Below are 19,324 nucleotides of genomic sequence, written 5' to 3'. Positions count from 1 at the left end.
GGCCTCCACTTGCACTTGGCACCGAGTCTGTCCCTGGCGTCTCTCCTCTGTTTGCCCCTGTCCTCGCTGAGTGGCAATGGGGCAGTGAAAGTCGCGTGGAGCACCGAGCCCTGACCCTGGCCCCCGCCCTCTGCTTCCTGGGGGCGGCCACTGCCCGAGCTGAGGGCCTCTGCCCATCAACCCCTCTGGGGACATCGGACTTGATTGTGAAAGCACTGTCCCCACCCTCCTGCCCTGGGGACGCCTCCCTCCCTTCCTTCATCAGCCTCGGGGTTACATATGGTTCAGACCAGCCTATGCAGCTCAGAATTCTGATTATTTGGTGACAAATAAACACAGACATAATCTCAGTGTGAACAAAACCTTGCTTCTCATAGTTGAGCTTGGGGGTTACCTTAGTTTCCTAACTTAAGAGGGGTGTGTATTTTCTAGTAATTCTTCGTAATCGCTGCTCACCTGTAGGAGCATTAAGAAAAGAATTCTTAAGGTGGGCAATCCTAAAAAAATTCTTAAGGTGGGCAGTCCTGATGATGAATTGTTTTTTGGTATTCTCGTTCTGGAAGGGAACGGTGTCTTGCTGGCTGTCTGACTTTGGGAAGATTTCTTTCCCAGAGTCTTATTTCTTTGAACGGTGCTGTGGTCCTGGATGGTTACTGTGTTTGATGTGGGCTTGTGGGGAAGTTGCGTTTCGGGGGCCAATCCCTGCCTGGTGCCCGAACACGAGGACTGAGTGCAAAGCTGATATTCATTTAGCACTTTCTACGTGCCAGGTGCTGTTCTTAGCGCTGCACGTGTTTCCTTATTTAATCCTCCCAATACCTCCACTTTCCAGATGAGAAAACTGAGTAACGGAGAGGTAATTTCTGAAGGTCAGACAGCTGGGGCCTCACCTAGGCGTTAGGATTCCAAAGCAGGTGCACATCACCCCTGTACCCTGCTATCCGGGCAGTGAGTGAATGAGTGAACAAATGAATGCCTTTATATTTGAACTGGATGTGGGTAGCTGTTGCCTTTCAAATTTTTTTTTTTTTCGTGGCTCTGCCCCGCAGCAAGCGGGATCTTAGTTCCCTGACCCGGGATCGAACCCATGTGCCCTGCAGTGGACGCGTGGAGTCTTAACCACTGGACCACCAGGGAGGTCCCTCAAAAAGTTTTTAAATGTACTTTTAACTCCATTTTCCTGGAGAAACAAACACAGAATGTACAGAGATGTTCAGCTGATCTTAATGGAGCCCCCTCCCCAGTCCCCAGCCTGGCGGTGACCTCTGTGCACTGCCACCAAGTCCCGTGCTTCCTTGTGAATCTGGCTGTGGTTATGCAACGTGCCTTTTGTTCCTTTTTATAAGACCTTTCACAACGCAAGTTTCGGGGCTGGTCATCGTGGCTGGGACCGGCACACGGGTCCGGCAACTCTGGGGAAGCTGGCACCCTTGATGTGTTCTCAGGCCCGGCCAGGGTCCCGGTATGGTATTCACTAAAGGTCTTTCTTTCTTTGCTCTTCACCCGAAAGCCAGAGGGGGCGAGGGGAGGTGGGAAGCAGGGGTGCAGCCTTCACCTGCTCCAGCCCAGGGATCCCAGTGCCACCCTTCTCCCCGTGAGCGGGCGCGGGGAGCGAGCCTGGTGAGAGCTGTGACCAGCTCCCCAGTACGGTCGGCAGTGTGCCTGGAGAGGAAGGCCTCTGCTCCGGTTTCGCCTTGCGGGGATCTCACCAAACGCTTCCACGGGGTGATCTGGAGGATCCTGTTGGTAAGAACGTGTGTCACAGTAGCCAGTACCCGGGTGGGCGCAGCGTGAGTCCCACCCAGCCAGTGAGAAGAAGCCATATTTGACGGTCTGTGGGGACAGGCTGTACTTGATGGTCAATGGGTTGTCTGAAGTTGGTGTTTCACCACCTGGCTGTGCAATGGAAAATTTCTTCCTAATAACCAACCACCCCCCTTTCATTGAGTCCATATGTTATAACCTTGGGGCGGTGCAGAGAGTTGCTACTCTTCAGCTGCTATTCTTTTTAAATTTTTTTTTTTTTTTTTGCGGTACGCGGGCCTCTCACTGTTGTGGCTTCTCCCGTTGCGGAGCACAGGCTCCGGACGCGCAGGCTTAGTGGCCACGGCTCACGGGCCCAGCCGCTCCGCGGCACGTGGGATCTTCCCGGACCGGGGCACGAACCCGTGTCCCCTGCATCGGCAGGCGGACTCTCAACCACTGCGCCACCAGGGAAGCCCGACTGCTATTCTTTTAGATGATGAGTCTGTTTAAGCCACTTAAATAGTAAATGTACCCCATGTATTTATTATTATTATTTTTTATACATTTATTTATTTACTTATTTATTTATTTTTGGCTGCGTTGGGTCATCGTAGCTGCGCGCAGGCTTTCTCTAGTTGTGGTGAGCGAGGGCTACTCTTCGTTGTGGTGCGTGGGCTTCTTATTGCAGTGGCTTCTCTTGTTGCGGAGCATGGGCTCTAGGTGTGCGGGCTTCAGTAGTTGTGACATGTGGGCTCAGTAGTTGTGGCTCTCAGGCTCCAGAGCACAGGCTCAGCAGTTGTGGCGCACGGGCTTAGTTGCTCCGCGGCATGTGGGATCTTCCCAGACTAGGGCTCAAACCCATGTCCCCTGCATTGGCAGGCGGATTCTTAACCATTGTGCCACCAGGGAAGTCCCCCATTTATTTTTGTTATCCTAAAAATAAAGCTAGGTAGATATTCGTTACTGAAATGTTAAACAGTATCCCCCTGCCTCTTAACATGGCCAGATCACCCCTCTGACTCTTTGAAATTATTGCTTGGTTTATTCCTTCCTTCATCCTGCAGACCTCTGTGTTTTGCTGCCTGCCTTCAGGACACCGCTCCCAGGGCTGAGCTGCATCTGGGAGCCAGCGGCCAGTGCCTCTGCTGTGTCTTCAAGGGGGGAATGTAGAGCTTAGACAAGAATTCACACCCTGGTTGTTTCTGTGCAGTTGAGGTCAGTGCGGTCGAGAAGACCAAGGTAGACAGAACATGCATACGGGGCCCCTTTGCTGGGGAGATGACATCTGAGCTGAGAGCTGCAGGTGGGGCTTGAATAAGTGGGTGCAGAGCATGTGCAAAGGCCCTGGGGCAGGAGGGAGCGAATGCGTTGGGAGAACTGAAAGGAGGGCTGCGAGGTGAGGATGGAGAGTGAGGGAGACTCCATGAGGTAGGCTGCTGGGTTGGGGCTCACCCAGGGCCTCCTGAGCCAGGCCAGTCCCCACCCTTCACCCCGTGGCAAGGGGACATGAGAACGCTGCATTAGCATCAACCCCTGCAGCACAGGCTTGATTTGTCCACCGTGTGTGTGTGTGTGTGTGTGTGTGTGTGTGTGTGTGTGTGTGTGTCTAAGTGTGCTTGTGACAGGCATGGGTGCTGCTGTGTCTTCACAGGGAAGTGTCCGTGGCTTCCTCTCCTCTGCCGACATGCGTTCACTGACCCCTGAGTGGTTCTCATTAAGGCACTGCTTTCTCTGTTCCATTTTCCTTTCACACCATTTCATGCTTTCCCAGAAAACACATGAGAATATGTCGCTGTAAATGCTATTAATGCATTTACTCTGTGCTGGGCCCTGTTGTGGGTCTGTGACGGGCCTTTGCTGCTTTAACTCTACAGCAACCTTGCGGAGAAGGTTGCTGTAGTTATCAGCCCATGTTATGGGTAAGGAGCATGAGGCACAGAGAGGGCATGCTGCCTGCTCGAGGTCACACAGCTGGAGCATTCAGGGTTCTGTTACCTGTACTTAGAGGCCTTCATCTGAAGGAGAGCAGGGCCTGGTAATGCAGGGACAGCCTACGTGGCTAACCCTGGCCTTGGGTCAGCCGGCTGTCCCTGTGTGGCCCTGCGTTCACAGCCGCCAGGGCCGGAAGGGACTCCGGGAGATGCCCGGAGGGTGGCCATGGTGAGCAGTGTGGGTGTGGTTCTAGCCCAGGCCGCACTGCTTACTTGCTGTGTAGTGGGGCTTACTCCGAACGTCCTCCCTTCCTCTTTCCTGCCCTTTGCGTTGGAGGGTGACGGGGCACATGGCCTATAGCAGCTGTTGTCTCTGCAGCCTGAATCCGAGCCCTCACGTAAGCCTTTCAGGTTGTCCCCGAGGCTCTGCTGGGGCCCTTGGCGATGCGGCGTGGGTGCGGTGTCGTTGCCGCGTTGGATTTGTCAAGCACTTTTCGTGGAAGCCTACAGGAAGCCAGCGATCCGCCTCTCATGGATGGTTATTGGAGACGCGGAGCCCGGCGTCCTTTGGCCTGGACACGGTTGCTGGCTCTGACTGCAGCACCCTCCTCCAAACCCTTCGACGGCGCATTCTGCATCCAGAGTAAGGTTTTCAGGGGTTTGTTTACTGTCATGCATCGACTACATCTTTTCCTTGAAAAAGTATAAGATACAAGGGCCCCTAGTAATTCTTGGCCTCCTGTCGGGGTAGCAGAGGTTCGGCTGTAGATTTGAGGTGGTGCAGGATGTTTGACTGAACCAAGTAAGCCTCAGGTCAGCTGGGGGCCCGGGGGCCTGGAGCCCCACGCACCCTGGGGAGCCAGCGGCTCCTGGGAGGTGGTGTTGCCCAGTGGATGAGGATCCCGCCTCCCGCTCTGCCCCATACACCACGCACGTCTGTGAGCGCAGGGGACCACCTCCCCGCCGGGCACCGTGGGTGCCTGTCTTTACTCAGCCCGGGCGGGGCCCGCAGGGTGTGCGCCCGGGGAGCAGCTGCCCTCCCACTCTGGACACGTGCTTTGGCCTTCGTCCCCCGCGAGCTTCCAGTGGCCTTTTCACGCCGGTCGTCCCCACCAGGACCCCAGGACCCCACTGTTCTCTCCCTCTGTTGTTTGGAAGTATGTGGCTGTCCCTCGTCTGCTCCCAAACGGTGGAGTGCCTGTCTGAACTCCAGCCTTCCTTCCAGCGGTCTGCCCTCTTAGAAAAGCGCCATTATCAGTGGCAAAGCATTTCTCTCCCAGCGATACTTGGGCCAGTGTCACCATGTGTTCTGGACTGAGCTACCCCTGGTCTTGGCGAATGGTGCACCAGTCTCTGTTCTCTCTTTTTTTAAAAAAAATTTAATTAACTAATTAATTTTTGGCTGCACTGGGTCTTCGTTGCTGCGCGCGGCCTTTCTCTAGTTGTGGCGAGCAGGGGCTGCTCTTCATTGCGGTGCGCGGGCTTCTCATTGTGGTGGCTTCTCTTGTTGCAGAGCACGGGCTCTAGGTGCGCGGGCTTCACTAGTTGTGGCTCGCGGGCTCTAGAGCCCGGGCTCCGTAGTTGTGGCGCACGGGCTTAGTTGATCTGCGGCATATGGGATCTTCCTGGACCAGGGCTCGAACCCGTGTCCCCTGCATTGGCAGGCGGATTCTTAACCACTGCGCCACCAGGGAAGCCCTCTCTGTTCTCTTTTAATAACAGAAGTTTGTGTCGGCGTGCAAATGTCATGGTGGTCACTGTGCTCTCTTGAAAGATGGCCACATGATTGCAGAATTGCTATTGCTACATCTATTTCAAATATAAAAATAACCTCATTAGGAAAATAAATGAGTTTTAATAATTTGAAAAATATGTTAAACGAGAGAGCCCCCGGGCAGGTCATCTAGTTCTTTATCTGGTGGATGGCTCACTCCTCTCTGTTTTGGATCCGTGGACTCAGGGTTTGCAGGGCTGCACCAGACCTTCGAAGCGCTGGATCCAAAGCTGTCATTTTATCAGGGAGGCCAGTGACTTCATTGGGGTCCCAGGACTACATAGTGGTCTAAGCAGATGAGCTTTGGGCCTCAAGCAGCACCTTTAAGGAGAAGCAGCCCCTCAAGCAGCCCAGGCTTTGTGGGTTACCTTTCGTATGTTTAACCTTTAGCACGGATTCCACCTGTGTCTCTTCCCTTTGCCCTTATTTTTCTTAGCACATTTAGAAGTTGAGAGCTGTGATAAGCATGTGCCAAAGGGGACACAGGTGAAGGAGGCTGGGCAGGGCAGAGGCAGGTGGGGATGGTGCTGCATCGCCCTGGAGACCAGGAGGAACACGGCAGGTGCTGTGCTGCTATCACCCGGGGCGCTGGCACAGGTCTACGGAGAGCGGTGGTGGCCTGCAGCCCTCAGCCTCCGAAGGCTCCCCAGGAAGCCTGGCGGACAGCTCTCTTCTCACAAAACAGCAGGAGAAAAGACGTTTCCAGCACAGATCTGGGGGCCAGGGGGCTACAAGTAGAGAGGCTTCTTCAGACTTCCACGAGCTCAGGATGCAGGGTTTCTCATGAGCAAGGGACTGTCTTCAAGAATCTTTTGTACGTTGGTTCTCAGTTATTACTATTTTTTTTTTGCGGTACGCGGGCCTCTCACTGCTGTGGTCTCTCCCGTTGCGGAGCACAGGCTCCGGATGCGCAGGCTCAGCGGCCATGGCTCACGGGCCCAGCCGCTCCGCGGCATGTGGGATCTTCCCGGACCGGGGCACGAACCCGCGTCCCCTGCATCGGCAGGTGGACTCTCAACCACTGCGCCCCCGGGAAGCCCTCTCCGTTATTCTTAAGGCATGAAATATACTGTGATGATAAAGGGAGACTTTGGCTTTTTAGCCCCAGAAGTAGATAAATTCTCTGCTTCCAAGTAAAGACTCACAGAGACATCACATGTCACCTTCCTGACAAGCACGGTGTTTGGGCATGGTCAGGCCCCTTCCACTGGGCGTGGGGCGTGCCCCTCTCTATCTGCTCACGGCAGAGCTCCCCGGGCAGCCAAGGGGCTTCTATCCAGTGTATCTGGGGTCCCGTCCCCTGCGTATCATCTGCTTGGTTCCAGATACAGCCCCAGAATGAAGTTTTCTCCCGTTGCAGGATTTCATGCACATCAAATCTCAGAAACTGGCTTAGAAGTGGTAATTTGCTCACGGTTGCTCTAATCCTCCAAGCGTAGGGCTAGACTAGCTCCCCAGGGAAGAGCTCCGCTAACTTCAGTGATTCCAGTCTGACCCAGGGACAGGCTGAGCAGGGTGGGCTGTGGACCATCGGGGGCCGGGGGATCGAAAGAGTCCAGAATTTTGGTGTCAGAAGTTGCTACTGCATCTTCACTGTGATATTCTAGACACCTAATGGTACTTCTGAATGCTTTTTCCCAAACCGTGAAGTGAGGAGAATCACATCTCCGTCCTGGGGTTCCTGCTGGGAAACAGGTGGCCGACCACGAGTGGGTCTGCTTCCTGACCTCAGTCACCTGTGGCCTCTTACAGGACAGTGCCGGTGGAACACTGCTGCCTCCCATAGTGAAGCCCGGGGGGCTGCGTGGTCGATGGACCCAGGCCCTGTCGCCCCAGGCACGGCTGGCTGCTGTGGGGTGCAGGGGCAGCACGGCGAGGAAAGGAGGCAGGGACTTTCTCTCCAGCCTCTTGGGGGCCCTGACTTGCCGGAGGGCCTCCCTTTTTCATCCTAGAGATCCCCTCCTCACTCTTCCCCTCCTGTGTACCTGTTCTGGCCTCACTGGTTCCCTTGCTGGTCCCTGAGATGCAGACAGTCCCACCGCAGGGCCTTGGCACTGGCCACACCCCCCTGAGTGGCATCGCCTTCATGTGATGTCCCTCAGCCCACCTCCACGCTAGGCTTCTCACCTAAGGAGTGGCCAGGAGCCTCACCGGCAGGCTGGGGTGAACAGTCGGTATGTATGGGGCAGTCCCAGCCCCTGTCATCCAGTTAGGTGATGGGGGCAGGTACTGGAAGGCATAGAGGGCCTGCCTTCAAGGAGTTCGTTCTTTATTGACAAACTTACGCTTATGGATGGTGTCAGCTTATCCTAAATGGGTGTGTGTTACTTCAGTGTAAGTTGGCAAAGGACACAGCTCAGGAATGATAGTAATAATGGCCGATGTTGACTGAGCGCCTCCTGTATACCAGGACACGCAGGACAAGCGTTTACATGTGCTGGGACCGCTTACCTTGCCCCGACGCCCGACGGGGGATTGTTGTGCTGTCCCACGTGGGAAGCCGTCCTGCTGTTGGTTAATGGAATTTTGTCACTTGGGATCTGGAGTCTTAGGGCCGAGATGACCTGATAAGCCGTCGACCCTCCCGGGTGATAAGAGGAGCCAGTAGTTCAGGGTCTGAACCATCTATGATTAAACAGAGGATCGGGCTCCCATCCCTCCTTCTCGGTGAGGTTTGCGATGTGCGGGCTGGCAGGACAGGGGACTTGAGAATGACCCTTGTTTTGTCATTTGCAGACTCCGGGGGCCTCCTCACCACCTGCTTCTCTGTGCTGTGACAAACCATCCAGGTGAGTGGCCATCACGGAAACTCCTTTGTGTGCCTCTGGCCTTGGGTCAGATCTCACAGACGAAGCCTGGGCACAGTGTTATTTTATTCTGTAGTGAGCTTAATGTCGTTTTCATTTTTAAAGATAAATGCTCAAAGGTGATAAATATCATGTTTATGTCTCTTTCTGGATGTAATCTCCCAGCATTAGAAACGCTGGTTGTGGAAACATTCAGTAAATAATTGTGTAGCTGTGATTGGATTGTGAAACATAACATTGGGGATGAGCTCTTTATTTTTTAATACCAGTGTCAAAAAATGTGATTTGATTTTTTAAAGTAAACAAAACTCTTTTACATTCATGTCTGATGCATAAGGGAGAGAAGAAAAATCTCGGTGATTGTTTGAATTCGAATAAACCAATTAAAAAAATACATTTATGATAATGGGTATTTAAAGATATTGTTTCTTTCAGGCGTGATAATGGCATTGTAGATATTTCTAAAAATATCTTTGTCTTTTAGAAATAAATGCAAAAATATTTATAAGTGAAATGACGTATAATATCTGGGATTTCTTCAATGCCATCAAAGTGATGGAGGAGGTAGCAGGGAGTGTGGATGGAAAAAGGTTGGCTCTGTGTCAGTTTTGAAGTTGGATGACTGGGTGCCTGGAAGTTTGTTAAAACCATTTGGTGTATTTTTAAAATTTTTTCAGAATTAGGCGAGAAACCCATGTAACAAGAGTAGTAAACGAACAACAAGTACAAACCCCTAAAGCTGGTGGTGGGGAATTTGATGGACGAAAATCGCTCTCCCGTGACTGTCCTGCACCCTTCTGTAGTTTCACTGTGGGCTGTCACTGTCTTGGGGTTGACCCCAGCACCCCTCCGCTGGTTGTTTTACCTTCCGTCCCTGACACCACCCGCAGTCCTAGGGCCCTCTCCTGGGAGGGGCTCTGAGGCCCGTGGTCCCCAGAGCACCGTCCTAGTGATGAGTGAAGCAGAGCCTGGATGCTGTGTGCAGGAAGCATTAGCCCGGGCTCACCGGGCTCCGGGCTCTCCCCACACCAGCAGCTCTCCCCTCTGCTGGCTTCATTGCTTGGCGTTTTTACCCTCCTCCAGGCCCCATCCTCCCATACCTGATGCCTGCCCTTGTCTGCACGCCCCGGGTTAACCCACGCGCGGTCTCAGCAGAGCCTGCGCACAGCCCTTCTCAGAGACGCTAGCGCTTGCCTCCCAGCTGCTGAGATTCCCTCCCAGCTCATCCCCCCTGCAGGGCAGGCCAGCCTCCTGCCTGGGCCCGCGGGCCCTCCGCACCTGCCGCAGGATGCTACATGTCGACGTGACGAGTCACTTGCCGGTGTGTCCCAGTCTTGGCCTCTGCTCTGCCATGAGCTTCTCCCCTGCTGCCTACTCCTGCCATGATACCCAGAGCAAGGAAGGCTCCTCCCTCCAAGGTCCAGGCTCTCTGAGCCGACGCCTGCCCACTGAGGCCCTCCCTCTGCAGGTTCTCCATCAGGCCTGCTGCTCTGCCACGAGCCTCTCTTCCTCTGTGTATTCCCTGCTCGTAGCTTATAGTGCCCCAGTCGTGACCGTTAAGGAAGTTGAGATGTGTGCCCTCCTGGGATGGGGCACAGTAAATTCCCAGATGCCTGTAATCAGGTCCAGGTGCGAACAGTGAGCGAAGGTCCCTCGACTTCTGCTGTCCTGGCACTCGGCCCCTCCCCTGACAGCCTGCCGTGTGTCTCCCAGGCCTGCAGGGCTGAGCCCCGCCATGGAGGACGGCCGCGAGCTGGACCTCACCTACATCACCGAGCGCATCATTGCCGTGTCCTTCCCCGCGGGCTGCTCCGAGGAGTCGTACCTGCACAGCCTGCAGGAGGTGACGCGCATGCTGCGGTCCAAGCATGGGGACAACTACCTGGTGAGCGGGGACGCAGAGCGTGAGGACGGTTGAGGGGACACCAAGGGTGGGGACGTTGGGGGACACTGAGTTGGCTGAAACTTGGCGAAGGCGCCCACATGCGTGGACTGAGGAGCTTGTGGGCAGGAAGGCGTCTCGATCCCTGCGTAGCTCAGCGCCCTTGGGGGCCTGGTGGATGGGGAGAGGTGCCGGGGAGGGGGACGCACCGCACAGAGGCCGCACTGGCTGCCGCGCACGGCCCGCGGTGGTCTGGGGCGTCTGGGCTCCGCACTTGCGCCCCAAGGGCCGCCGGCTTCTGCCCCGGCTGCTGGGCTTGGCGTCCGCATCTCCAAAGCCCCGTTCCTTCCCTCCTGCTGAAGGGAATCGGGGGACGGAGGGTGGGCATCCAGGAGCCGGCGTCTGTCCCGGCCCCACTTCAAACACACGTGAGGCTGTCGGATGGAGCCCCCAGTTGAGGAAGACCGCGGAAGAGCAGAGTCTTCCTGGACGGCCTCCTTCGCCCCTTGCTCTTGCGTGTTCCCTCCGTGCCAGTGCCGGTCCTGCAGCAGGGCCCTGCGGCTCCGTCTTCCGCTCTTTGAGTTAAATGACAGCTTCTCGCACCTCTCCAGACCCGCCTGTAAGACCTCTTTAAACGACAGGGTAGTTATTGCCATCCTTATCGGCCTCCTGGAAGGGCTGGGCGGGTGGCCCTGGAAGCAGAGCAGGGTGAGGTGACCTCCGGGTGGCTTCCAGCAGCCCCTGCGTGGCCCAGTGGCCTTTCCCCCTGACGCCCGCCCGTCCTCAGCATGGCCTGGTGACAGGCAGGGAAGGTGGGGTCCAGCCCCTGAGATCACCCCAGCCCATCCTCGCTCCCAGAGCCGCCTGCCCTGCAGGACTGGTGTCCTCGTCCTGACACCTGACCCAGGATGGGGGGTCCCCTCCACGCCTCGTCCTTCCTGCCCCACGCGCTGTTCACTGAGCCCGCGAAGGCCTGGGGCCTGGGCCCCGGGAGCTGGGGCAGTTCTTCCCTCCACGCTGGCCAGAGGCCCCCTTGCACAATGGCGAGGCTGCCGGGTGCTCACCTTGTTTGGGGACAGGGACCTTTTTGAACAATCTGAAGAAAGACACACCTGTGTGTCTTCCATGGCTTCTGAGTTCAGAACCCGGGGTGAGTGCATCTCTTCCCCCGTGTACGTCTGAATTGTGTGCCCTGACAGGTGCTTGTGGGGACAGAACTCCTCCCTGCCCACAGCTGTCTTGTCAGGCCACAGGCCTCGGCCCTCTGAAGAAGGTTCTAATGGGGCCCACGGTCCATAGGTGTAGGAGACAGCTTGTTCTGGGGTAGAGGGACCACGGGCCCTCACCCCAGGAGCACCCCTCCTCTCAGCTCTCCGCAGTGTCCACCTCCGGAGAGAGAAGGCTGGGGAGCCCCTTCTGCTCCAATGTTGTCCTCATTTGTTCCTTTCCTCGAGGTGTGGTCAGGTTTCGCAGGCAGCTGTGCTTCTCCGTGAGCGCGAGGGTCTCTGGGCTGCCTCGGAGTGTCAGGGCCTGGGCTCCCCGAGGACCAGGTGCCCTCCTTCCCACACGTCCTTCCTCTGACGAAGCCCATGCTTTCTGGGGGCCAAGTCCAGTTCCGTAGGATCTGTGTGCTGTCATTCTTTATTTTGTTTGCTTTTCATTCTGGGACAATTACATATCTGTACATTTCAATCTTTTACAATCCTCTACATCTAGAAAGCGAGTAGCGTGTGAGAATGCAACTGTATCCTCTTTGATCTCGGAGGACCGTGTTTAGTCTAATAGCTTCTTATTTCCCCTTTGTAGGTGTTAAACCTTTCGGAAAAGAGATATGACCTTACAAAGCTTAACCCAAAGGTATGCATCTTAGCCCTTTATATTCTGAGTTTTGTTAAAGGTCCACGATGCTTATCCTGCTTGTGCAAAAAGGGTTTGTGGCAAGTCTTTGTGGAATATGACTTAGTGAGGGGTATTAGGAACTGTTCATATCCGTGGCTTATTTTTTTTATTAACACTTTTTAGTTTGAAATAGTTATAACTTCACAGGAAAATGCAAAAAGAATACAGGGAGATCCCACGTACCCCCGGCCCAGTCTTCCCCAGTGGTACTGTCTTGCATAACTTATAGTAAAATATTAATGCCAGGAAGTTGATATTGGTACCATCCACAGATTGCATGCAACTTCCGCTGGGTTTACGAGCAACAGCTGTGTGTGTGTGTGTGTGTGTGTGTGTGTGTGTGTGTGTGTGTGTGGTTCTGTACCATCTCAAATATGTAGATTTCTGTCACCACCACTGCGATCAAATCCAGAACATTTTCACCTCAAAGATCTTCCTGCCACCTCCCTACATCCATGCACTCCCTCTCCGTCCATTATTCTTTTTAACAGCAAAGATTTAGGGGGAAATTTTTAAGATTGCATAAGCATAAGTTATGGTATATATGGTATATGTACGCATACCGTATTCCATATGTTGGAACATTTTGCAGCCATTAGGATAAAAAAAATAGTAACATGGGGAATTGCCTGTTTTAATGCTCGTTAACAAGGGCAGAGTATAGAATTTATGTATTTGCTAACTGTACATAGAAAAAGAGTGTAAGGGTTTCACCAGGACAGGCTTTTGCTCTGAGTGGTGGAAGGGGTGTAGGCCTTTCCCTGCTTCCAGCGGTTTTCTGAATTTTTCCATCATTTTACACAATTTCTATTGCTTTTATAATAAGACAGAGCTCTGCCTTCCCCTCCCCTCTTAAAAAAGTAAACGGAAAGCAAAAATAACAGCACTGCGTGGCCCTCAGCTTTAGAGCTGGGAACGTGTCAGGTGGCTCAGAGATGCCATGTTTTGCCCACAGACCTGCCAGGTTCCTTATCTCGTGATGATGACTTTCTTTGTTCCTGAATTGTAACCGAGGTTTGGAGGCCTTCCTCCCTCCCTCCTGGGCACATTCCTCTCCTCTGGGGAGTGTCACGTGTGATAGGCATCTCCCTCTGAGGAGTTATCTGCCCTTTGTGTGGAGGAATGGCTCTCAGCGTTTTCCCAAACTGCGATTTTCGTCTGAAGGGAGGAATTTTGGCAGCCCCTGCGGAGAACTCCTGTTTCACATCTTGCCAGACCTGGGCCTCTTTCCCCATGAGCCACGCACCATTAGCGGCTCCCGAAAGCCCTTTCTAGAATTGTCATTCCAGCTGCAGAAAAGCAGATAAGACCCGGGAGTGGATGTCTCCTGGGGAAAACATAATCCTTCATATATTTCTTTCCAGTGAAGGAGCCATAATTCCCACTGAGTTTTAGAAAAGGAGCATGCAGCCTTGTTCTTTACTCTAAAATGAAATATTTTGGTAAATAAAAAAAAACGTCATGAGATGGCTTCGTAGGGCTTCTGGAGATGGACACCAGGAACCCTCCTCTCTCTCCCCGCAGATTCTGGACGTGGGCTGGCCAGAGCTGCACGCGCCGCCCCTGGATAAGGTGTGTACCATCTGCAAGGCGCAGGAGGCCTGGCTGAACAGCGACCCCCAGCACGTGGTCGTCATTCACTGCAGGGTGAGCGCCCGCTCGGGGGCCCAGGGGGCCCACCTTTTCGCTCTAACTTCCAGCTTCTTTAGGGGTTTGTGGTTAGGTTTTCATACTTATTCTAAGGGTCGGTGGGGGGGAAGAGTCATCCAGTCTCCCAGAGTGTGGCTTCAGAATGTATAGGATGGAGGTCCCTGAATGCATAGCTGCACATGGTGAAGCTAAGGTTAGGGACCCCTGGGAGGGAATCCTTTCATTTTCATGCATTTTTGTTTTGCATGGGAAGCGCTTTTGAAAAAGTGAAGGGGGCCCTTAAGGTGCATGGCATTGGGCTCTGTGCCGCCTGAGGTATGCTAGTCGACTGGCTTGGCATTGTGGGCAGGATGCCGCTGCAGCTGGCTTGTGGTCCTTTCCAAGCAGGTCAGCCCGAAGGGGACGTGACATGTCTACCCTTGCAGGGTGCCCGGGGCTGGCTGTGAGCGCAGCAGCGCATCGTCCTGGCTGCGCTGACCTGCTTTGCACCCCTCCCTCCTCCTACCGCCCTCCCATCTTCTGGAACCTACCTCTCCTCTTACTTCTCCAGTTTCTCAACTGCCTTGGATTGTCCGTAGCCTTTTCCTGCACTACCCTGGATTCCTCAGATCTGATCCGTTTTCCCAGACACCTGGAGCTCATGCAGCGTGTGGGAGGAATGCTTTGAGAAGCGGGGGCGGGGAGTGCAGTGGCTGGGTCTCCTTCCCAGAAGAAGGGGGCTGCTCCCTGCCCTGTATATTTTACACCAAATTCTTATGACCATCAGGACGTCTCGAAAAAATAGACATTTCCACCTTAAAGTGTTTCTTCCTTCAGACTTTTCACACTCAAAAGCTGCACAAAAACCCTTTGCGTTAGGGAGCTTAGTGTGAAAGAACCTTCCCTTCGAAGGATCAGACTTGCTGTGTGAGTTTCCTGCAAGGGCACTGAGATCTGCCTGTAGAATGAGGAGGGTAGACAGGGCCGACCATGTTCCGAGCTCCCACACTTGGGGCATTTGAGGGTCACTCGGCCCGGAGGAAAAGCCGCTGGGTACACACAGTGCGTTTGCTGCTCTCTGCTTTTGTTCCTTCTTCTGACATCTAACTTGATTACATTCTCCCTCAGACAGCCAGGGAGTCCCGTTAGTACTAAATTAAGTTAACCAGAGCTTTTATTCAAGGATTGTGTTATATTGAGGAGCTTCTCTCCACATTTATGTTTTGGTGAAAACTTAAAGAAAGAGACTTTAAAAAAAAAAAAATTCTTGTCAATTAAAAAACGTCTGTATTTTTCACTGGGCTTGGCTTGGTGATTTTGACACAGTGAGGATAATACTGAGGGGCCATTGTTGCCTAAGATCCCTTCACAGGCCTGTGAGGCAGTGGCCCCTAACCCACCCGGAGCAGCCGCAGTGCCTGACCCTGGGGAGAAATGCCCGCCCGGTGCACCCAGACCTGCTGCCGGCTGTGTCTCCAGAGGATTCTGGTCCCTGGGCCTTGAGACGCACCCCCTTCACCATGCATTCCATTTCAGTTCACTTTTTTAATGAAACAAATTATAATATTATTTACAACATCCGGGCTACAAGTGATGAACTTAGCTCACAGAGTTCTCTAAAACGTGTCCCTCCTCTAAACTACGCTTGCCTCTTGGGAAAAGTCTTGTTGGTGGGATTAAACTGGAACATGTTGAAACTTTTGGGGAACAGTTTGCTCATCTCTTGCCCTAATTCTGGTGACCTATGAACCCTTTCCAAGATGAGCTAGAAAACATGCCATGAGAGAGAAGCCCTCTGGTGATTTGAACTTACAGATGTTGACATTAAGGGAAGTTCATCATAGTTGCTGTGGGGGGTGAGATTGCTGACTTTCCCCAAAACCTGCCAGCCCTGCAGAATGTGCTCTTACTGCCAGGAGTGCCAGGAATACCGTCTTGGCCTGGGGAGGGCAGACTGAGGCCAGACTGTGAGACCCCTGTCTCCTTGCAGGATACAAAGGGTGGTGTTTGTTCCCAAGTCCCCCCTCACACTAGTTTGGAGTAGATAATGCCTGCGGTTCTTCCGGACAGTTTCACCCACCTCCACACGGGTTAGTCTTGAGTTGTTGGCGGAGGATACTCGCTGGGACTTGTGTAGTCAGCGATTCTGATTTTTGTTAAGAGCAGACAAAAGCTGTTCTGGTCCTAAAGAACGTTGTTTGCGCTCGAAGACTTCCTGTGCGCACGTAACGAAAAGCACTGGAGATGGGGGCAGTGAAGCCGCCCCGCGTGCCTGACTTGCAGGTGAATTTATACAAGAAACATACCAGTAGCTGCGCAGTGACAACTGCAGGTGCCAGGGTTCAGCAGTGAAGGACTGAGTGTGTGTCTGCACTGAGTTTCTGTAAGGCATGCCCTTGATGAGACAGAGAGGAGATCGCTCCTGGGTGACGGTCACATGCCAGATTTGGACCTGAATTTCCTCCATCGTTCCCTTTCAAGAATAGACGTACGATCTGCACGTTGTTGTCACAGCCATGGTGGCTCATGGGACTCTAGATCAGGGGTTGCTGCCTCTTCTTGAAAGACCCAGACAGGACTTTCAAGGCTTTGGGGCACCACAGTCTACCTCCTTCCACCTGCCGCTGCCATGTGGAAATAGCTCCTGAACGAACAGGCATGCTGGGTCCCAATCAAACCTTATTTATGAACACTGACATTTGGACTTCGTATGATTTTCATGTGTCATTGGAATACTATTCTTTTGATTTTTCTTCAACTGTTTAAACATGTTAAGGTGGCCCTTAACTCATAGGGACACAAGTGGTGGGCAGAAGTGGGCTGGTGGGCTGCGGTTTGCTGGTCGCCGTTCTGGGTCATGGCAGTGTGTTTCAGAAGGTGGCAGTCCACGGTTCTGGTCGAGGTGGCCTGGTCGAGGTGGTGGTCGAGGTCACGGAGCTGCGGTGCTTCCAGGCACCTTCTCCTGTTGGCAGTGTTGGTCCGAGGCCCTGCCGGGCTGCCTTGTCCGGGCTGTGCATGTCTGTGGTTACGGATCGAGTGATGCGTTTTCCATGACGCTGCCTCGGATGGGGGTCCCCTGTGTGTGACAGGGCAGGGCTGGGTAGGTGGGGACAGTGATGCTGGCAGCACCCTGGGATCTGCTGTCCTGCTACTCTGGACGTCTCAGGGCTCTGTGTGCAGCCCTCAAAGCCCTCTCAGCCTGTGCGTGGGGCGTTCGGGTCTCTCTCACCTGGGTGATTAAGTCACGCTAATGGCTTCTGCCCAACACGGTTTTTTCCAGCCTCACTGGGAAATGAGGAACTGACTGGCCGCCTCTGTGCAGACCTGCCCTCGGGGGTGTCCTCGGATGTCCCGGATAGCACCTGCTCCCGCCATCAGCACCCCATATTTGTGTTCTCTGCTGAGTTGGGTGCTGCCGTCCCCCAGAACAGGGACCAGAGGGGGGTAACGCTGGCTTCCCCTCCGAGGCAGGCTCTTTGCCATCCTGTGCATGAACGAGTGCTTTCCTGTTCTAATGACCTCTCTTGTCTCCTGCAGGGCGGAAAGGGACGCATCGGCGTGGTCATATCATCTTACATGCACTTCACCAATGTCTCGGCCAGGTAAGAGGGGAGCGTCCTCACCGCCGTGGGCATCGGGACGCTCTGAGGCTGGGTGGGCGGGGGGCGGTCAGCCTGGGAGCTGACCTGGAGGCCGAGGCTCGTGTCCCTGGTGCCTAGAAGCTCAGCTGCAGCTAAGGGTTTGCACTTGTGAGAAAGACACTGTCGTAGGTGTGCAGTGATTCACACTGAAGACTTCATGGAGGCGTCAAAGATAAAGTGAGTGCACTGTCGTTCTCTGACAAGAACAACAGGGACAAACATTACCGTGAGTAAAGAAGAGCAGTGCTGTCTCACTGGATGCCTCAAATTCTGTACATGGCCGTGGCCACGGCCGCCATGGTTTGCATGCATGGCTGCCATGTTTGTATGCAGTGGGCCTCTGGGAAGCACTTTGCACGTTTCCTTTTCGTTGCTCAATCCTCCCAGGTAATCTAGGAGCGAGCAGTCATTGCTCCCACTTCACAGATGAGGAAACGGAGGATTGGTGGACTTAGGCAGCTTGCTCATGATCTCATGGCCCGTGAGCGGGAAGCCTGGTCTGGCCCGGTTCTCAGGAGGTGTGCCGTGGGCGTGTGGGTGCCGCCAGCAGGAGGCCGGTCCCGTCCACTGGGGACGACAGGCACCGCGAGGCCAGCGAGTGAGGCAGCGGCCGCGTGCCAGCCCTCCTGGCGCTGGCCGTGCTGGTGGACCCAGATGCCCTTTCCGAGCACACGTCTCCGCTCACACTGAGACCCAGTTCAGAAATATCATTCTTTATGGGTTTTGCATCTGCGTCGGCTCCCTCTGTTCAATGGCCACTTTGTGAAGCATGAACCGCTCCATTCTGAGGAAATATAAGCCTATTCACATTAGCCGATAAACCCTTTCCTTTCTAGCGTTAAGGAGTGAAATTTGACTTTCCCAATGTTTTCTCTGGAAACAAACTGGGGAGCCCATGGCTTGCCAGGCAGGAAACCCAACCCCAGAGCAAAAATGAGATCCTTTCTTGGTGATAATAAGTACTTGTGTGCGTGCCAGACAAATTGAGATTCCTGGTCACGTCACATCCCTCTGCTGAGCCAAAGACATTTGGTCAGAGAGCAGACTTTACCTGCTCACAACAGCGCAGCTCTGTGTGGAACCAGAGTTCCATGCGCCATGGGCAGTCCTGGCATCTTTGGAAAGCACAGAGGCTAAGCTTTAGTCACTTACAGCTTATCAATGACACTGTCTCTAAACGCACCACTTTTTCTGAAGAATCGAAGTGTGTCTCAGCTTCACGTGTCAGGCAACTCACGTGAAAGGCTCTAAGCCTCAGGGTCCTCACCTGGGAAGCGGGGATGATGGCTATGCCTCACAGGGTTTTGTGACAATTCAGTGTGTCGTTTCGCGTAAGACAGTTGGAATAGCATCGGTGCTGGTATTAGCTGCTGTTAACGCTGCTGGTACTAGTAGGACTAACAGTATGAATAGATGAATAGAATATTATGTATTTTAGCATTTACCAATTCTGCCGATCCAGGTCGTTTGCAGGTTTTCTTTAGAATTTCAGTTGCCTCTGTCTAATGACCTTGTACGCTCAAGCATGCCGTGATAACAAATTCTCCTCGATACATCTTCGATCATTTCTACTATTTTCCCCTTAGATACTGTTCTCAGAAGTAATCGTAGCGAGCAGACGTTTTTAAGGCCTTTGTCACAAACTGTGTCCAGATCAAAACAGACACTTCAAGTCACAAAGTAAAGTAGGAAGAACATTCTGGTACCAGCACCAGAAAGATAAGAGTTCATAAAGATGGAGTTGTTGCTAATATTATGAATGCTGATAACAATATTAATGCTGAACGTAAACCTTGACCAAAATGCGTTATCAGCATTTAATAAAACGAGTGAATTCCAGAAAAAGGAATACTTTTCAATGTATAGGTGAGGGACTTCCCTGGCGGTCCAGTGGTTAAGACTTCGCCATCCAGTGCAGGGGGGTGTGGGTTTGATCCCCGGTCGGGGAGCTAAGATCCCACATGCCTCACAGCCAAAGAACCAAAACATAAAACAGAAGCAATATTGTAACAGAT

The 19,324-nt window shown here is 53.4% G+C and overlaps 1 protein-coding gene across 2 annotated transcripts in view; it reads left to right on the top strand.

Annotated features, from left to right (window-relative positions):
- Positions 1 to 19,324, top strand: part of TNS3 (tensin 3) — a 226,892-nt gene that overhangs the window by 89,842 nt on the left and 117,726 nt on the right. The window contains exons 1-6 of one of the 2 annotated variants that reach the window (XM_082661486.1): positions 1,401 to 1,462; positions 8,188 to 8,240; positions 9,972 to 10,143; positions 11,947 to 11,997; positions 13,564 to 13,686; positions 17,206 to 17,270. In XM_082661486.1, coding sequence (XP_082517612.1) covers positions 9,994 to 10,143; positions 11,947 to 11,997; positions 13,564 to 13,686; positions 17,206 to 17,270 — 389 coding nt within the window. In that variant the 5' untranslated portion in view covers positions 1,401 to 1,462; positions 8,188 to 8,240; positions 9,972 to 9,993. Of the gene's footprint in view, positions 1 to 1,400; positions 1,463 to 8,187; positions 8,241 to 9,971; positions 10,144 to 11,946; positions 11,998 to 13,563; positions 13,687 to 17,205; positions 17,271 to 19,324 lie in introns of those variants that run through there. The other variant, XM_082661487.1, reaches the window with a different exon arrangement.

This window comes from Grampus griseus, assembly GCF_964374135.1.
Source record: "Grampus griseus genome assembly, chromosome: 9".
Taxonomy (NCBI): Eukaryota; Metazoa; Chordata; class Mammalia; order Artiodactyla; family Delphinidae; genus Grampus; species Grampus griseus.
Note: the sequence above shows the minus strand (reverse complement) of the source record. Positions and strands in the feature narration are given on the sequence as shown.